At 28.6% G+C, this 18,949-nt stretch overlaps 1 protein-coding gene across 1 annotated transcript; it reads right to left on the bottom strand.

Moving 5' to 3' along the window:
- Nucleotides 1-3,448: 3,448 nt before the first annotated feature.
- On the bottom strand, nt 3,449-6,679 carry LOC115712528 (polygalacturonase At1g48100). The gene is made up of 8 exons (XM_030640817.2): nt 6,096-6,679; nt 5,870-5,998; nt 5,502-5,669; nt 5,358-5,393; nt 5,065-5,272; nt 4,750-4,831; nt 4,169-4,277; nt 3,449-4,076 (listed from the first exon to the last, which is right to left on the bottom strand). Exons 1-8 carry the CDS (start codon nt 6,393-6,395, stop codon nt 3,648-3,650), a joined length of 1,461 nt encoding a protein of 486 aa, XP_030496677.2. The 5' UTR covers nt 6,396-6,679; the 3' UTR covers nt 3,449-3,647.
- Between the last annotated feature and the right edge of the window lie 12,270 nt (nt 6,680-18,949).

The following is an 18,949-nucleotide window of genomic DNA, read 5'->3' as shown; positions in this document are numbered from 1 at the left end:
TAATAAATAACGAGCAACATCTGTCTCGCATTATGCATTGACAATTAGATAACGAGATAAAAGGTGCATCAATACATCCCTTTTAAGGGGGTGCACTGTAGAAGTATCCTAATATTTAAATACATATGTATATAAATATATATATATATACTAGGTGATTGTTACGTGCCAAGCCACGTAGTGTTAGTTTTATTTAATATTTTAGTTTTTTATTTTAATTAATAATTAAAATAGTATAATTATTTGAACGATTTGTTTTATAAAAATAAAATATGTGTCAGTATATTTAGTAAGTAAAACATAGTTGTGTTATAATAATGTATGTTATTAATAGTAAAATGTACATTAATCTTCTAATTGAAAAAAGTTCTATTATCTCATTTCATATCTAATAATAGCTACACAACTATATATTTATAGACTTTCATATTCTAATATTTTTCAACCTTCTCCTCTTGGTGGTAAAATTAAAAATAAAACTAAAAATATTAATATTTAAAAAGATAAGTTTGTTAGAGAGATATGTGGGTAAGATGATTAGTTTTAAAAATAAAACTAAAAAAATTATTAATATTCTCCCAGATAAGTTTGTTAGAGAGATATGTGGGTAAGATGATTTTTTTAATTTAAAAAGAGATTATTAATATTTAAAAGATTGTTTAATTTTTTGGGTTTAATTATTGGGTTTATTTTTTAACGATCAAACCTAATCGTTAAATTTAACAGAATATTCTTTTATTTTTAAGTATATTCTGTTAAACCAAGAATGTTAAACCAAGAAATGCCGTTAGATAGGCACTTTTAATATATAAAGATATATATTATTGGGTGTTTCTATGATACACACTTCTAAAAAGGGTACACCGATGCACTTCTATCTGTTTCGATATCCAAAAGAATTTTTTAATCTTATTTTTTATAGTCGTGTATATTATAGTTATTTAAGAGATTTTGCAAAATTATGAGAAATTTTGAATAATTTACAATATAGAAAACAGTGTTTAAATAGTTTATTTCACGCACTTATAAAATAAAAGACCGCTACATGCTCAACAGACTGTTTGAATCCTGTTTTCATCGTATTAATTTTTTTTTTAAATTTTTTTAAAATTTTGTAGGATATCTTAAATAACTACAACATACATAATCATGAAAAAAAATTGAACTAAAAATTCTTCACCCCTCTTAAAAAATGCATTATAGATTTTTCATATATCATGTATATTAACAAAAATTAATATATTTTATTAAAAAAAAAACTAATTTGTAATCATAAATTAATATTATTTTTAGTGTAACTTTTGGTTGGTGTTGTGGTTATAATGGAAAGAGTTTTAACACTAAATTTAATGATAAGGTTGGAGTTGCCCTCACACCCCCAAGTTTAAGAAACACTCATGTGTAGATTTAATATTTCAACCTTACACTAGCTAATTGACAACAACTAATAATTTCTAAATCCTTAACCTCATGGCACCATTTCTTGACAGCCATGCTTGGTTGTGAGACATGTCATTTATAGAAGTAAAGTCCTTAAATAAAATGTGTTCTCACCCATAAAATAATAAAAACCTAAAAAAGGTGAGAGACATTCATGAAGCCTCTAAACTGTGCTTAAAACTTTTCATTTGATTACAAAATATTTTAGTACAATAGATGATTTGGATAAAGCCTGCAAAGCATTTTTGAGACAAAAAGTAGAGAAGTAACAAAGTTTACAGATACTCATTCATAATCTCACCACCACCACCACACTATTACCTTTCATTACTAATAATTATTTTTATAGCCAATTTTGGCGTGCATGCAGCTAAGGCCTTCAAAAAGGGTTAGTCACACCCACCTCCTCTTCCACCATCATCACCACAAACAAACCTCCCTAACAACACTTTCCACCTAACAGTAGTACTACTATATATACTTCACTAATTCTAGTTAGGTCATTGTTTTTAGAAGAACAATATAAAATAAACAAAAATTGTATGTGTGTACGATCTCAACATGAAGAGTATTAAATTAAACTTTTTGACATAGCATGAAATTAGTACTATTTTGAGATACGACATGAAAAATATATAAGTTTGGATCAATTATAATATGATGTTTGTTGATGGATATTATATGACAAGACACAAAAAATATGAGCTTAAATACAGTACATCATGACAAATTTGAAGATATGATAAGTAAATACAAATAAATTAATCCGAAAGCATTACACATTAAAACACTATAATTTTTTTTACGAAAAAATATTCTATAATTTGATAATAATAATAGTAATAATTATTTTTAAAAAATAATTAAGTATTTAATTATTAATCATATATAGCTAAGATGGTAATAATAAAACTCAAATGTATATAACACCAAATATTATAATTTTATAATTAAGCTTAAGTATGCCTAAACATAGTTTCATCTTATAGCAGGCTGTAAATTCTCAACTTTTCACCAAGAATTTGCTTTCTCGTTTTTGAATTGACTGTTTTGGCTGTTAGGTTGGATATTGTTGCTGTGTTGTTGTCCTTTATTGGTTGTTCTTTGTAGTGTTTGTTTCAGTTGATTAACGAAAGAAAAAATATTTTGATAAAAAAAATTATAATTAAAACTATTAGTAAATGTAAATTTAAAACTAAAACTATATGATAATTTATTTTAAGAGCTTTGAGTTAAAGTTTTGAGTATTTTGAATAAATATTTAATTTTTAATGATTATAATTTTTTTTATAATTGTGTAAATTATTATTTTACAATTATATAAAAATAATTAAAATTATAAAAATCTAATATAATTAGGTAGTTAGTTGATTAATAAATAATAGAAAATAGAGCACAAATTCAAATATTTTTTTAAAAAAAAGGGCTCAACAATTTAAAAGAAAAATTACCATGACACGAAAATAGCTTATAAAAAGTTGGCATGGCACGAAGTCGTTTATATTTTTTTGAAAAATTACCCCATATATTATTTTTTTTAATTTTTTTTTAAAATTTACGGTTTGGGTTTCTAAAGTAGTTGCAGCGTTAGTTACAATAGGGGATTCTATACGATTTTTTTTTACAATTTAAGTCGCAATGCTAGTTGCAATAAAAATTTCTATGTATCATTTCGTAAAAATGTAAAAAAAAAAAATATTTTAAAGTGTAAAAATAAAAAAACTCATTTTTTATATTTTTACGAGCTTTTCAAATTACGAAGTCTGTCCATAACCACTAATTATTTATAAAGCATCCCTAATCTATATAACTTAATCTTTAGTTTGAAAGCTATCCCCAAAATCAATTGAAAAAAAAAAAAAAACCTTTTAGCAATGAATTATTTATTTAGTGGAACACCAACGCTTCATCCACCCCTGCTTTGGGGTCTCCACTAAATATGGTTACAGCTTTACTTCATATCTCACTCATACAACAAAGAAAAAAAAAATTAATAAACAACTGCCACTTACTCATAATTTATTTATTTAAAATGCTGAGTACTGATTTACAAGACTAATTAAAATAATAATGTAACATCACACAACACCACAACCACACCTTCACCTTCATACACTAGAAAAAATTTAGCAGAAAGGAAGCTCCTAAAAAGGTACAATAAAAATTAAAAAAAAAAACTGATTAGACCATTTATTTAATTATTTAAACTAGTATTTGCCAGTAGAGCAAATATGTTCATGTGACCTTTCTGTTCTTCTAACTGGACCACCAACACTTCTTAAGCAATAATCAATACTTGAAGGGACCAATGGTGCCTCTGATTTCCCATATGAGTTTGAACACAGTGCTTGTTTTAATAATCCTCTGTTGTTGTACCCAATTGAAGGGCTTAGTTGTATGTCAATTAGATCAACATCTATGCATGGAATTTCTTTGCTACAAGCAAGGTGAATTGGCTGAGCTGAGAATGTTCCTATTATTTTATCATACTTAATACCTGAAATTCCCACTGCCCCACTTTGGTTCTTGCAATATGTGTTCTTGTCACAATAGTATTGGTCTATCATTATAGGAACTTTCACATCACTAACTTGGATATTTGAGAATGATACATTTTTCACTGATCCAATTCCTCCCTGTATAGAAACCAAATTACAAAACATATTTTTTTAAAAAAAATTTGTTAATTAATTTAGTTAAGTAAAATGAGATAATTAATTATTATTACCTGCCAAGTTTTGATTCTTACTCCTGATAGAGTGTTTTTAAGTGAAATATTTTCAACAACTATATTGGAAACACAAGCAACTGTTTTGTCTTTTCCTAGACTTCCTATGCTGTACAAAAAGAAAATATAAGAAAAAGTAAGTAAAAAAATAAGTGTAGATTATATATATTATAGCGTAATCTACGTTATAAATAATTAAGTTTAGTTTTCAGCTGTGAATAAATATTTAAGTTTAATTTTTTACAGTAATAATACTTAAGTTATAATTTTAAAACTTCTATAGGTAATTAGCTCTTAAGTGTTAAGTAAATTGTCATGTGATAATTCCTGATTGTTCTAAATTATTAATTTTTTTTTTAAAAAAAAATAGTTTAAATATACGTGGTTAATGACTTAACATTTAACAGTTAGGTACCTACAGAGTTCTAAAAATATATAACTTAAATATTATTACCACTAAAAATTAATTAAACTTAAATATTTATTTAGAAGGTTAAAACTTAAATATTTATTCCTCCATGTTATATATGTATATACATATATAAATATGTGAATGAGAGATGATTATATATTATACATACCTTATACCATGTCCAGGGCCACAATTCATATGATGAACATGAACATTTGAGCAACCAGTTTGTATGGATACACAGTCATCTCCTGTAAAAAGAGAAACATAATTAGAAAATATAAAGTTAATTACTATATTTGTTTGAGTTAATAATTATATATATTCTTGAGAGCCCCCCACTGAGAAAAAAAGTTTTTTGGTTTGGTATTCTATTTTTTCTTTCTTTGTTTCAAAAGTTAGTTTTCTGACAGTTTACCGTTAAAAGGAACTTATTATGTCACCAACTAAACTATAAGGAATATATGTATATATTTTTGCTTACCACACTCAATATTTGAATGATGAATCTCAACATCTTGAGAGTTTTGCAAGTGAATACCATCTGTATTGGGGCTATTTTCTGGTGAAGATATTGTAATATTGTCAACTTTGATCCTCTTAGAGCTGTCAAATTTAAGATGACACTGAGGACTGTTTATGATTTTAATGTTTTTAACTGTCACATCATTGCTTGAATAGAATCTCAAAGCCTGAAATTGTTTAACAAAAAAAAATGTTATAACTTATTTTAAAAAACAAATTAAGTTAGATTTGAACAAAATAAAAGAATCTTACAGTAGGTTTCATGTCTGGAATATACTTGGATTTCTTCTGCAAAAAACATCAAAAAGGCTCTGTTTTTAGTAACAATACATATATTAATTACTATCTTAATCACAAGTGAATATATTAATTAATTAATTAATTAATTAAACAAACCTGAGTGTTGTAAACTTGGGAGAGACACCACCAGTTAGAGCCTTGACCATCAACAACACCAGTGCCTTGAATAGTGAAATTATTGATCCATTTAAAGTATATCCATTGAAATAAATTGTATTTCTGCCAAGACCCAATTTTTGGAGGAGCCAATAGAGTACCATCAATCTGTCAAAGAATTCCACTACATATATTATACATTTTAATTTAAAGCACCAAAAACCATGTAAATATATCTCATGAAAAAAAAAAAGGAATATACTTCTTGGCCTGCCTGTCCCTTTTCAATATTTTTTTTTGTGGGGTGCCCATTATTCCATGAAATTCAGTGAAATAAATAAAAAGATTTAAAATAATCAAATAATTACCTGAAAAATTAAGTGAGGCATACAAGGGCCTTGAAGAATTATGGGCTTGATAAGAAACTTGTATTTTGATGGAACTATTACTGTTGCCCCTGAAACTTTGCATGCACCTTCCCATGCTGCTAGAAGTGCCTAATAATATTAATCAACGTTTGATTTAATAAATTAAACTATAATAAAGATTAAAGAACACAAACAACAAGTGATATATATTTTTTTAATTTATTACCTTGGAATCATCTGAAACTCCATCACCTTTGGCTCCAAAAGACAAGACATTGAAAATATTAGACACAGAAGAAGAAGGAGGTTGATGAGGTGGCACTGGAGATGGACATGGAGAATTACTATTATTATTATTGTTACTATTGTTACCACCTTTGTTATCTTTTTTGTGCTTATTGTGTGGTTTGTTCTTCTTAGTTTGGTGTTTTCTTGCTTCGACTGAGATTGTGGAAAAGGTAATAACAAAGATAAGGACCAAGATGAGAAGAAGAATAAGAAGTGATGAGCTCTTGCTTTTCTTCATCTCTAGAATTTATAAATTTTATGCTTTTATTATCAAGAAAGAGAGAGATTTTGATATGTAAACTCTCTAAACCAAAGAGTAGTTTTAGATGATAGCTATAGTTCTATGATTTAGGCTTGTGGAGGGTTTAAGGTAGTTATAGACAGTTTAGATAGTGTGTCATTTTACCGAAATACCCTTTTGTGGGGTTCTAAATAATAGTACTCTTTATAAGTACTATAGCGTAGCTAATGCATGTTTATTTAAGATGAATATAAAAACATTATATAATTGTGCTCCTCCTGCTATGAATGTCATACAGCACTTTTTTCATTGACCTAATTATGTTAGAGATTTTATAACAATGGAAGAAAATCAAGATTTATTACAACTCTATTGTAAAATAATACAAGGATTAAAATAAGAGATTGATTAAATATATGTTACAATACATATATATACACTATATATATTACATATATATATATGAAAGGTAGAAGAGAATATTACAACACATGTAATATAATATATGTATATATATATAACAAGAGAGAATAATATATATAAACACTCACTCACAACCTTGAGTGTAGATTAGTGGGGATCACCATGACTTGAACAAGGTATTACACCTTTGTCCAAAAGCTTATTTCCCCCTATCTCTAAGCACTAAGGGAACTCTCTAGGAAATAGCTTTGGGAATTATCAAGCCTTAGGGTTTTCTAGCAATGTGCTTTTTTTGATAGAAAACTTCATCTCTTTCAAATGAGCACATTAGACTCCTTTATATAGTGTTTAGGTGATCACACTTAGAATTCAAACTCACCATCTCATTTCTCTCATATAATGAGCATTAATATAGTTTGTAACAACTATATTTCAAACCATTTGAATCCTATCATCAAATTGTGTAACATCTCTTTTATTACACAATATTATGATCAACCAAAAGAAGTTACAAAAGCAATTAACTTTGTAACTCTTCTCCATGTTATAAAGTGTAGGTTACAATTTTAGGTTAAATAAATTATATGTTACACAATTTATTTACCAAACACCTAATACATATTATTCATATAATAATATATATTACTACATTTTAATCTACACTTATTATATTATAAAATAATATAACAATCCCCCACTAGATTAAAATGTGTAACACACTTGTAACATTTATTTAATCAATCAAAATATTATATCAAAATATAACATTCACCCACTTTGATTGAATAAATACACACTTTCAAAGAAGTCTTGCATAGGTGCATTAGGTAAAATGTCTTTCGACTTGAATTTTACCTTAGTGTAGTTACCACAAAGTTGATGAAATTTTGGTTGCCGTAGCATTGAACCACTATTTCTTTAGTACAAACCGGTGATAACACACACACCCTCGCTAATGCTCACTTGAGACCGCTTGTCTCGCTCTTGCACCGTTAATGGCCATGTGCAAAATTCCAATTCATAGACTCTCTAGAGAATACTCCCAATTCTCATAAGAGGCGGCACCACCTCTAGTCCATATAGGTGGAGTTTTAGTGTCTCACCACTCGTTAGACACTTCTTAAGCTTAAGTGAGTTTTCTTAAGCTTAAGCTCCATTAAAAAACCTTTTGGTTTTAACCCTCAATTTTACAACATGTACTCATCCATAGATGGGACAATTGAGTACCACATTCACTCTATTGACTTGTTATTACCTATTGAACTTAAGACTAGATTTTTACTAGTGTTAAGATAGGTTACCATCAATGAGCAAAACGCTAAGGGAGTTCAGGTCCCATCCCTCGAAAATTCATGCTTTAATCTTGTACGGAGATTAAGCGATTTGTTATAACCTCTCACTATTGATTCCATGTGAATCATGCATGCCAAAAATATAGTGTTCACTTTGTGACCACTTTTCTCCTTAAGTACTTAAGCTTTGAAAATTTAATCATAAAAGATTAATTTTCACACAACTCAAATTAATAATTTTGATACCATGCATATCAAAATTAAACACTAATTTAGACACCAAACATGTCTAAATTATACTTTATTTTAAGACACCAAACATGTCTTAAACTTTTCATATTGGAGTATCACCCCCACACTTTCACATTTCACTATCAAGATAATATCTTGATTTTAAAATATAAAAGACCACTTTGTCTCTATAATTTTTCTTAAATTTAATTTCCTTCTTGAAATTATTTTTACCAAAAATTTGACACCAAATATGTCAATATTTTCACTTATGCACATAGCCAAACTTGATTTAGAATTTGAATTCAAAATCAAATAAATTAATCAACAATGTCTCAACACATTGTGGCTCACCCCCACATTTCTAGCATAGTGTATATAAAATATCACTTTTGTGTATTTCCTCTTGAAATGACTTTTTAAGGTCACCTTAAAAAATATCATTTGACATTTTTAGTTTTCTCAATAAATCTAAAATATCAAACTCACATTACTACTCATAAAATAATGTGATTATTTTACTCATAATTTATGGTTATCTCCTTATTGAAATTAGCCCAAAATTATACCAAAGTTAACAAAATTCTCAACAATTTTGTTCACAACTTTGATCATTTAAGATTCAAAATTGCTTCTCCAATTTTGTTATCTTTTCACTATTTTTGAATCCACAATGATTCATTTACTTTGAGTCTAAAATTGCTCTTTCAATTTATGACTCATTTCACAAGTTTGGATCCACTATGATCTTAATTGTTCTTGCTTATGATCACAATGCAAGTCCAATAAAAGTGTAACTCTCATAGTCCACTTTTCCTTATCTCATAATATGAGATGATTATCTCTTATAATCCAATAAAAGATGTAACTTCTCAAAATCCATCTTTTATTATCTCATAAAGTGAGATGTTCACCACCAAATTGAATAAGAATTCAAATCTATTCTTTATTCACAAAATAGATGATAATAATTTTCACATCAATAGTAATAAACACTATTATATTACTATCAACATTATTATCATACTATATAACTCATACATTAATATAATATGTATGTTACTAATCAACATCTTATATGTAACATACACATAATGTCAATATTAAATTCACAAATATATATGTTACATATCTTATATATATAACATATATACTATAATATACATATCATATACACATAATATATATATTTATTACACAACTATATATGTTACATACCTCACACATATATAACATATATATATACATTAATATACATAATATATATTATATACACATATATAACATATATTATATATGCATGTCTCACATAAATACATAGAAGTAATTATTTCTACATATTTAATCTCACTAATATATATTATATCACATGCTCTACATATATATAATATATATTACTCATACATACATATTATATATTATATATCTCACATATATACATATAATAGCATGATATAAAATTTAAATATCATATTATATACTACTATATATATTAATATGATACAAACACATAATCACATATATGTCACATATATATAACTCATATATATATATATTATATATTACTATCATATAAAATAGTAAATCACATAATATTCACCATCATGCTCACCCATGAATGGCTTTCACATAAAATCTCTTATCCTTGTATTCTCACAATCTTGATTTATCACCTCTTCCATTGAAAAGGGATAAGCTTTTGATTGTTAGAGATTTTATAACAATGGAAGAAAATCAAGATTTATTACAACTCTATTGTAAAATAATACAAGGATTAAAATAAGAGATTGATTAAATATATGTTACAATACATATATATACACTATATATATATTACATATATATATATGAAAGGTAGAAGAGAATATTACAACACATGTAATATAATATATGTATATATATATAACAAGAGAGAATAATATATATAAACACTCACTCACAACCTTGAGTGTAGATTAGTGGGGATCACCATGACTTGAACAAGGTATTACACCTTTGTCCAAAAGCTTATTTCCCCCTATCTCTAAGCACTAAGGGAACTCTCTAGGAAATAGCTTTGGGAATTATCAAGCCTTAGGGTTTTCTAGCAATGTGCTTTTTTTGATAGAAAACTTCATCTCTTTCAAATGAGCACATTAGACTCCTTTATATAGTGTTTAGGTGATCACACTTAGAATTCAAACTCACCATCTCATTTCTCTCATATAATGAGCATTAATATAGTTTGTAACAACTATATTTCAAACCATTTGAATCCTATCATCAAATTGTGTAACATTTCTTTTATTACACAATATTATGATCAACCAAAAGAAGTTACAAAAGCAATTAACTTTGTAACTCTTCTCCATGTTATAAAGTGTAGGTTACAATTTTAGGTTAAATAAATTATATGTTACACAATTTATTTACCAAACACCTAATACATATTATTCATATAATAATATATATTACTACATTTTAATCTACACTTATTATATTATAAAATAATATAACAAATTATACCAAAAAAAAAAAAAATCAATAGACATTGATTTTAAAATTGTCAAATTAAGTCATGAAGCCTCCCTTTAATTGTTATTATATTGTAATTGTATAGTATTATATATTATTATATTCGATATTGACTTTTTTTTTTTTTTTTGAATAAAAGATGAATTTTATTAAATCATTTCAAGCACGATTACATCAAAAATGTTACTCGGGATAGAACTACCCGAATAACTACGATCAGCATATAACCATGATTCTTGAGCGAGAGCATGAGCAACATGGTTAGCAGATCGTTTAACAAAACAAAAATTAACATTGTTCAAACTAGAAAGAAGACCTTTGCACTCCTCAATGCAATTACCAAACGGAGAGGCCATTATCACGGAGAGGCATGATATTCGATATTGACTTTTAATGTATGTAATATAAATAAAAATTTCAAGTAGTATTACAAAAATATCATATAAAATATAATTTTATACAATATGATATTGGGGGAATTATCCTATATATTATTTTTTTAATTATTTTTCTTCAAATTTACGATTTGAGTTTCTAAAGCGGTTGCAGCGCTAGTTGCAATAAGGGTTTCTATACGATTTTTTGTTGCAATTTAGGTTGCAGCACTAGTTGCAATAAGAGTTTCTATGTAGAATTCTGTAAAAATACAAAAAAAAACATATTTTAAAGTGTAAAAATGAAAAAACCCCTATAATATTTAATAAAATCTAATACAACGTAGCAAACTGTAAATCTAATAAATTAGTCACAAATTTTTTAAATACCAATGATTTGAAACCACATATATATTAGGATGAAAACTCCATCAAGCTAAAACATTTTTTTAAAAAAATATATTAAAGTATATATATCTACAATTCCAATTATTATTGTATCATGACATATTAATGTGTTTTCCTTTTTCTAAACAAATATTAGTGTATATTTTGTGTTCGCAAACATTATGTATGTTATCATGTTAGTATATAGATATATGCAAAGTGACCAAACTAACCTTTTACTTTTCATTGTACTTATAATATTATACATTTTTTTTTATTTAAGCGTTTATATATTACAATCATATTTTAATTGGGACTCGAACTCAGGACTTTCAAGACACACACACTCACCTATGGCCACTTGAACTAGCCTCAAGTGATTTATAATATTATACGTACACTCAGCACGCAGGATAACGTTATTATAAACTTTTTTATTTTTAGTCACAATAATATTTTTTTATTAAAAATAAAAAAATTATAACTAGTTTTTAACTATTATTTTTATACTATGACTAAAAAATTCGTAATTAAAAATATTATTAGGCACAAAAATCATATTTTTTGTGACTAATGTGTTTTTAATGATAATAATTGTTGTGATTAAAACTAAATTAGTAACAACTTATATCTAAATATAATATTTTAGTTACAAGTAATTTTTTATTGTGACTAAAAATTATATTTTGTCACAAAAAAAATTATATTATTTCTAAAATATTATTTATATTTTTGTTAGTGTACTGTAGAGAGTTTAAAAAAGTTGTTATGGTATATATATGTTGATAAGGTCACGTAACAACACCACTAAGTTTTATTGCTATAATATTATTGGATTACCAAGTTAAGGATGCATTTATAGAGTCATAAAATATATAAATAAATGAATAATATTTTGAGCTAGTGAATGGATCAGAGTGGCGTTTAGTGTTTTTAGATCATGATAGTAGCACACAAACAAAGACTTATATAATTGTTCAAAGAAAAAAAAAAGACTTTTATACTTTTAATTCTTTTGGCTAGCTATACCGTAATACAAGGATATATAAAAAGTTTTGTAAAATAAGAAAAAAATAAGTACACATAATATTGGTAATCATTGATGCATGGATGGGGCGGTGTAAATAGATTCTCTATATATTGTCTCTAGTGTTTCTTTAATTATTGTACATTTTGGTGTCCTCAAAAGGTTTAATGATCAGAATTGCATAATCTCTAGTAATAATATATAGGATATGAATTAATATATATTTTATTATAATGATTAATCTCTAATTAATTAGTATACCTAAAATCAAGGTTATTATATGATATGACCTGGATTCCTCCAATCAACCCCTTGAGAAACTAACTTATATAATGATTGAATTCTAAGTGCACTACTATAAAATGTTATATGTGATTAAATGTTATCATCAATGTCATCCAAACTCTAAATAGAAAATAAAAGATATGTCAACATCTTAAATGCATGTATGTTATGTCTTATAATTAACTTTATATTAATTCATACCAAAACACCAAAAATAGACAGAAGGGATTGGTGGTGGTGGTGGTTGTTGGTGGTCCTAGGTTTTTATTAACTAGTTGGGGACAAATTAGAGTTGGCCAACTAGCATATATAGCTTAAAAAGAAGCCTACTTTGCAAAACCAATGGCAAAAAGCAAACCCTATTTTTAAATTTATTTATATAGTCTTTTGATAAAAGTTAGCAGTTTATTTAGTTCTTGTTAGAGAACACACAGAGTCATTACTGATTCTTAGGTGTAACTTTTCTTTCTTAAAATAAATTAAAAACAAAAAATAAGAAAAAGATGAAGGTGGCACACACGTTCTGAAAGTATATAAGTATATATAATGTATAGGAGCTAGAATATATAAAAAGTGAAGAAAGGTATATAGAATAGAAGAATGAAAGAAATTAGAAAAAAGGTGAGGAGTGAGTGAAGAGGGTATAAATAAATGTAGTTATTAATACTCTGTTTGTGTCTTCTTCTATGGCACGCCCTGACCCAATTGTGGTACTGGTCGGTGCCTTGCCTTGGCCCCCGCTCCATCATATCTTCAAAACTTGGTTTGCTTGCATTGACTCCACTCCTAAGATGGAAAAGAAAACATTATCAAAAACAAGATATATATATATATATAAATTCCAATTATTATACACACTTTTCACCTACACTACAATTATGTCTAATATGAGATGAAGCAAGTTATCGGATAACATTGTTTTATAAAGGATTAAATGCAAAATATGGACTCATATAATTCAGATTAAACCTCATAATTCTTAATATAATATTAGAGTCATGTCCTTAACGAGCTAGCACATAGTGTAAAGACACTTGAGTTTCGATAAACAAAAGCAAATGACATATCTTTTAATGAAGTGATTCAAGAATGGTGATAAAAAAATAACCATTAATTGATAAAATTAGGCAAAGAGAGTTTCATACGACCCAAACCCAATTTTTTTTTTCCCGAAAATTCTTCATTCTTCTTCTTCTCCTTCCTTTCTTATCAGCCCAAGCCACCTCAAACCTTCCATAATTATCATCTTCAACCTAAAAATTTTAAATTCCTTCACCCAAAATCATCCTTACACATTCCTAATCATAACCCACTCTCAAATTTTTCTACCCATTCCCTTAATCTCTCAAACTTTTCCTAATTTTTTTAGAAAAAATCCTAATCCAAAAATTACTTGTAATCTTGAATTTTTTTGCAATTTCTTGGTCGATGAGGATGAATTCAAGCTTCTCAATGGTTCCAACTTACAAGTAAGTGGTTGTCATTATTGTTTTTTAAAATTTTTGGATTATTTGGGTATTAAGTATGATCAAGACAAACAAATTAAGGATTTTTGTGATTTTTGATTTATGTTAATTTTGTTGGTGGCTAATTTGGACTAGTAATATTGATTGAGATTGAATTGAGCATTGGTGGGAAGTGAAAAGTATAGGGGAGGTATTGCCCGATTTTTTATTGATTTAGTGTCCAAGATTTTGTGCTTATGAGTGAATTAGCTAGTTAGTATGGCGTTCAGACCTAAAAGAACCACTACCCGAGCCCAAAGAATTGAACAAGGCTCATCCCTGCGTGATCCAAACCCCAAGGGAATTAACCACCTAACATACCCCCTCCGAAATTCGTCAACAATGAGGCGACTAAAAGATACAAGAAAATTCAAAAAGTAGGTTGTCATAAGAGAACATGGATTTGAATTCTAAGATGAGCCATTTGAGCGGGATCGTAGGTATGAAGTCATTCGAGGTGAGATTGTGCGACAAAATTGGCAATGAGTGTGTGCTTCTCAATTTTTGGGAGAAGCCAACTACAACTTATTGTTCGAGTTCTTTGCCAATTATCCTTACAATAATGAAAATAACAAGGTCTATGTTCGAGGAGTTTGAGTGCCAGTAAGTATTTACATTATTAATAGTTTTTTTTAACCTCACCACGTTTGCTGAGCACAAAGAAGAAAGTTGGTTATTCACTGAAAAGGTTGTATAAAAGATGATACATTGGCTGGGGTTTTAGGCTAGGAGGGCAACCGATTCTATACTGAAGGTAATGCCAACTAGAAATTTTTACATCACTGGCAACTTAACTTGGTGGCTCGAGCATGGGTTTATTTTGTGAATGCACAATTACTGCCTACATCTCATGTTTCTACTGTGAATTATGGCAGGTGCATGGTCGTGTTTGCCATCATGTCTCAGTACAATTGTGATATTGGAAGACTAGTTCATTGGAATTTTGAGCTTGTCTCTCAAATGCGCACTAATGCTGGCACGACTCATGGGATTACGGCCTTATGCAGCAAGCATGACATTCGGGCCTTGGATGGAGACATTATTAAGCTACCCATGATGATGATTTCTCGAAGATATTTTTATACTTTTCCACCGGCCTCTCTCACACCTCCAAAAGAGTAACATAAATGCCATAAAGACGATTATCAACCCGAGGGAGATGGTGATGAAGTCAAGGAGGACAATGAAGGGGGGCTAGTGAAACTATCCCTCCTCTGTTACAACTCGAGCCACCATTGGATTCAAGGACTCAAGGCACATACGATCGATTGGATTATATCATTTGCCAAAATCAATACATAATCTAGTCGAATCAGGCTCAAGTTGATTTTTACAACACCTATCTTGAGCAACAAAATGAATTCGCTTGTCAATAAGTAAATGAAATATATTCAACTTTTGCCATGTGGACCATGAACTCTGATGCGTCGGATTACTTTTTAGTTCCACCACCATGGCACCCGTAGCAACCACCACCTCCGCCACTGCCATACTGATGTGGCTTTCAAGTAAGTTCCTTTTCCTATTCTTTAGTGTCCCTTGGGGGATAATGTGCCATTTAAGTTTGGGGAGGTGAACTCAATTTTTTAGTTTTTTATTTGTTTGTTTTGCGTGTCTGCTTGTGTGTTCGTATTATGAGTCAATCTTCTGAATATGAGCCAAAGTGAAAGTGAGTATGTAGCATGGTTTGAAATTTTATTAATTCTTTCAAAAAAATCTATGTGCTTGGTGAGATTTCATTCTTAATTAACTTCAATTTTGTTCTTCAAAGGAACATGTAATCATAGTCGGTAAATTTTTAGCAATTAAAATTAGTTTATGTATACTAAATGTGAAATGTAGAAAGTTTGTTGATAAAATTCTAGAACTTGCTTGCTCGTTAATTGAGATGAAATGATAAATGATACATGATTAGAAAAGTAATTTAGGCAATTTTTAGATTGGTTGTGCCTTTCAAGCTACCCTTATAGTCTTTATCTTAGTTTATCATTTTTAAGTTTTGACTTGTTACTCTTTATTTCTATACTTACTTTGAGCTAAAATAAAATGAATCCATTATTATATATCTTTGATCCTAACTATACCATAAGTGGATCTTACGTTTGAGGGATTATAATGGGAAAAGTTTATGCATGTTATGTGGGAATTAAGAGTAATATTGAGAGAATTTTAGGAAAAAAATTATTTGCAACAACTTGAAGAAAAAAAAAAGAAGAATTTTTCTTGACAATATGGTGTCATATTTAAGGAGAAAAAAAAGAGAGTTCTTGCAAGGTTATTAAGGAAAAAAATTTCTCATGTAATTAGAAAAAAAAAAAAGATATCGAGATCATTTGTGAAAGTTGTGAGGTAATTTGATTAGAGAAGCTTATGGTATATATGAACCTAAATGACTATTCTATCCACCCGTGCCTAAGCCTATCAATACAAGCCTAGCTAGAAAGACCTTTTGATTTTTGATTATGCATTTGTTTATATTAGTGGAGAATAGTGAGTATTGCAAGCATATAGAATATATTTGGCTAGTGAATTGAAGGTGGTATTTGACATATTTTAATTGTTTTAAATATTAGTTTAGTGTTTATTATAGTTTTATGAGCTGAAAGAAAGAATTGAGGTGAGTTAAGGGTGTGATTGAGCTAAATTCTCGACTAAAACATATATGCGAAATTTTTGTAAAAACCATGTTATTTGGCTTACTTGAAAGATTGGGACTCATGTTTCGGTTGATTGACTTGATTCATTTATGCTGTGTCGTGTTTAGTTGTTAGTTCTTTATTCGAGGACGAGTAAAAGTTTAGTTTTGGGAAATTTGTTAGGTTTTTATTAGTATTACTTTTAGGTCAGTTTTAAAGTATTTTTAAATAGTTTTATGTGTGTTTTGTGCAATTTTACGCTTTTGGTAGTTAATATTTTGCAGGTTTAGTCTTGAAGAAAAGTGGAGCAATCCTGAAAAAAAAAAATATGCAAAAAGGTCAAATAGATAAATTCTCAATGCTAGAGCAACAAGAAATTCAAAAGTTCCAGTGCGTTTGGAGCTCCTAAGGCTAAGAAATTATAAATAATGGTGTGGTGCCTCAACATTAAAATTCAATGTCAGGGCGCTAAAAGGCCAAAATTTAGCAGAGAGGGTCACTTTTGACAAGTCTAGGGGTGCGCCTCAACATTGGGGTTCAATGTTGAGGCCTAAAACCAAGGGGAGCTCACTTCCTAATATTGGTCGTTGAGGGTTGCGACATGGGCATGTAGTGTCGTGGCCCGTGTGAAAAAAATCAAAGAGGAATCGTGTGAATGAGGACACGGGCCTCGACACTGGATCTGTAGTGTCGCGGCCCGCCTAGCATAAATTTGAAAGTTAGATTTTTTTTTTTTCTATCTTTTTTATCTTTCCGCGGCTATAAAAGGAACTCTTTTTCACACTTTTTAGCAAGCAATTAGAGAGGACAAAAATCAGAGACTAGAAGTGACCTAGAAGGCTTTTCAACAATTTCTTCTCTTATATTTTCTTCTTATCTTCTTATGCTCTTAGCTAAACTTTTATTTAGGATATTGGTGGAGATTGTTTGACTTCTTTTTATGGTTTTAATATGATTTTATTCTTCTTCTAATTTTCTACGTGTTTTTATTTCATTCATTCTTAATTTCTTTTAATTACATGATCACTAACTAAATATTTATGATTTTGATATAAACTCTAAAAAGTGAGTATTGATTATGCTATAATGAAATAGGGATGAATATTGATATAGGACGAGAGTACTTATATAGTTTGGATAGCTTTTAGGGTTTCTTTACTTAATGCCCTCTTATATGTTTAAATTTATCATGAGAGTAGAAAATTTTTATTTAATAAGTTGAGATGTATATATCTTAGTTTAATATAAGTTACTTGAGTAAACTTGCTATTGCATAGAAATTGATATTTAGAAATTAAATTATATTATGCCATATAAGATAAATACAGTTGAAGTCAATAACTCTAAACTCTAATTATTATTAATGTTTATTCTAATTTAATTATTTTTATTGCTTTCAATTTTAAATTTCTCCTTTAAATTTTTTATTGCCAAATAGAATTAGAAATTTAATTTATTAGTACCTAACTACAATTCTTGCGGGATCAACCTCACTCCTATAAGTATATACTTACAATCGATACGTACACTTGCGTAGAGAAAAATCCATAACATTAAACCCAAAAAAATTTGTCTACGAAGGTGTGTACCTTGGGGAAGCAGGTCCGTAGACTGTGAGCATTGTTTATTGAGTTCCAAGAGGCACTATCGCGGGCACCTAAAAAGAGGGAACTAAGGGTTGTCCCCCATGTTTAAGTGTGTTGACATGTGTCGAAGCTACTCCAAATACTTGGACGTACGGCTCCTCTAGGTTGATGAACCCTGAGCATGGGTCTTATTTCCTTGCAGAGCCCTCCTTGGCGGATTGGTTGGGTGACATTGCCCTAGGTTTGGTTAACCCTCCCTTTCTAGAGGTTTGGTTTTTCGCATGCAGGGCT

Source organism: Cannabis sativa, chromosome 4, assembly GCF_029168945.1.
Source record: "Cannabis sativa cultivar Pink pepper isolate KNU-18-1 chromosome 4, ASM2916894v1, whole genome shotgun sequence".
Taxonomy (NCBI): Eukaryota; Viridiplantae; Streptophyta; class Magnoliopsida; order Rosales; family Cannabaceae; genus Cannabis; species Cannabis sativa.
Note: the sequence above shows the minus strand (reverse complement) of the source record. Positions and strands in the feature narration are given on the sequence as shown.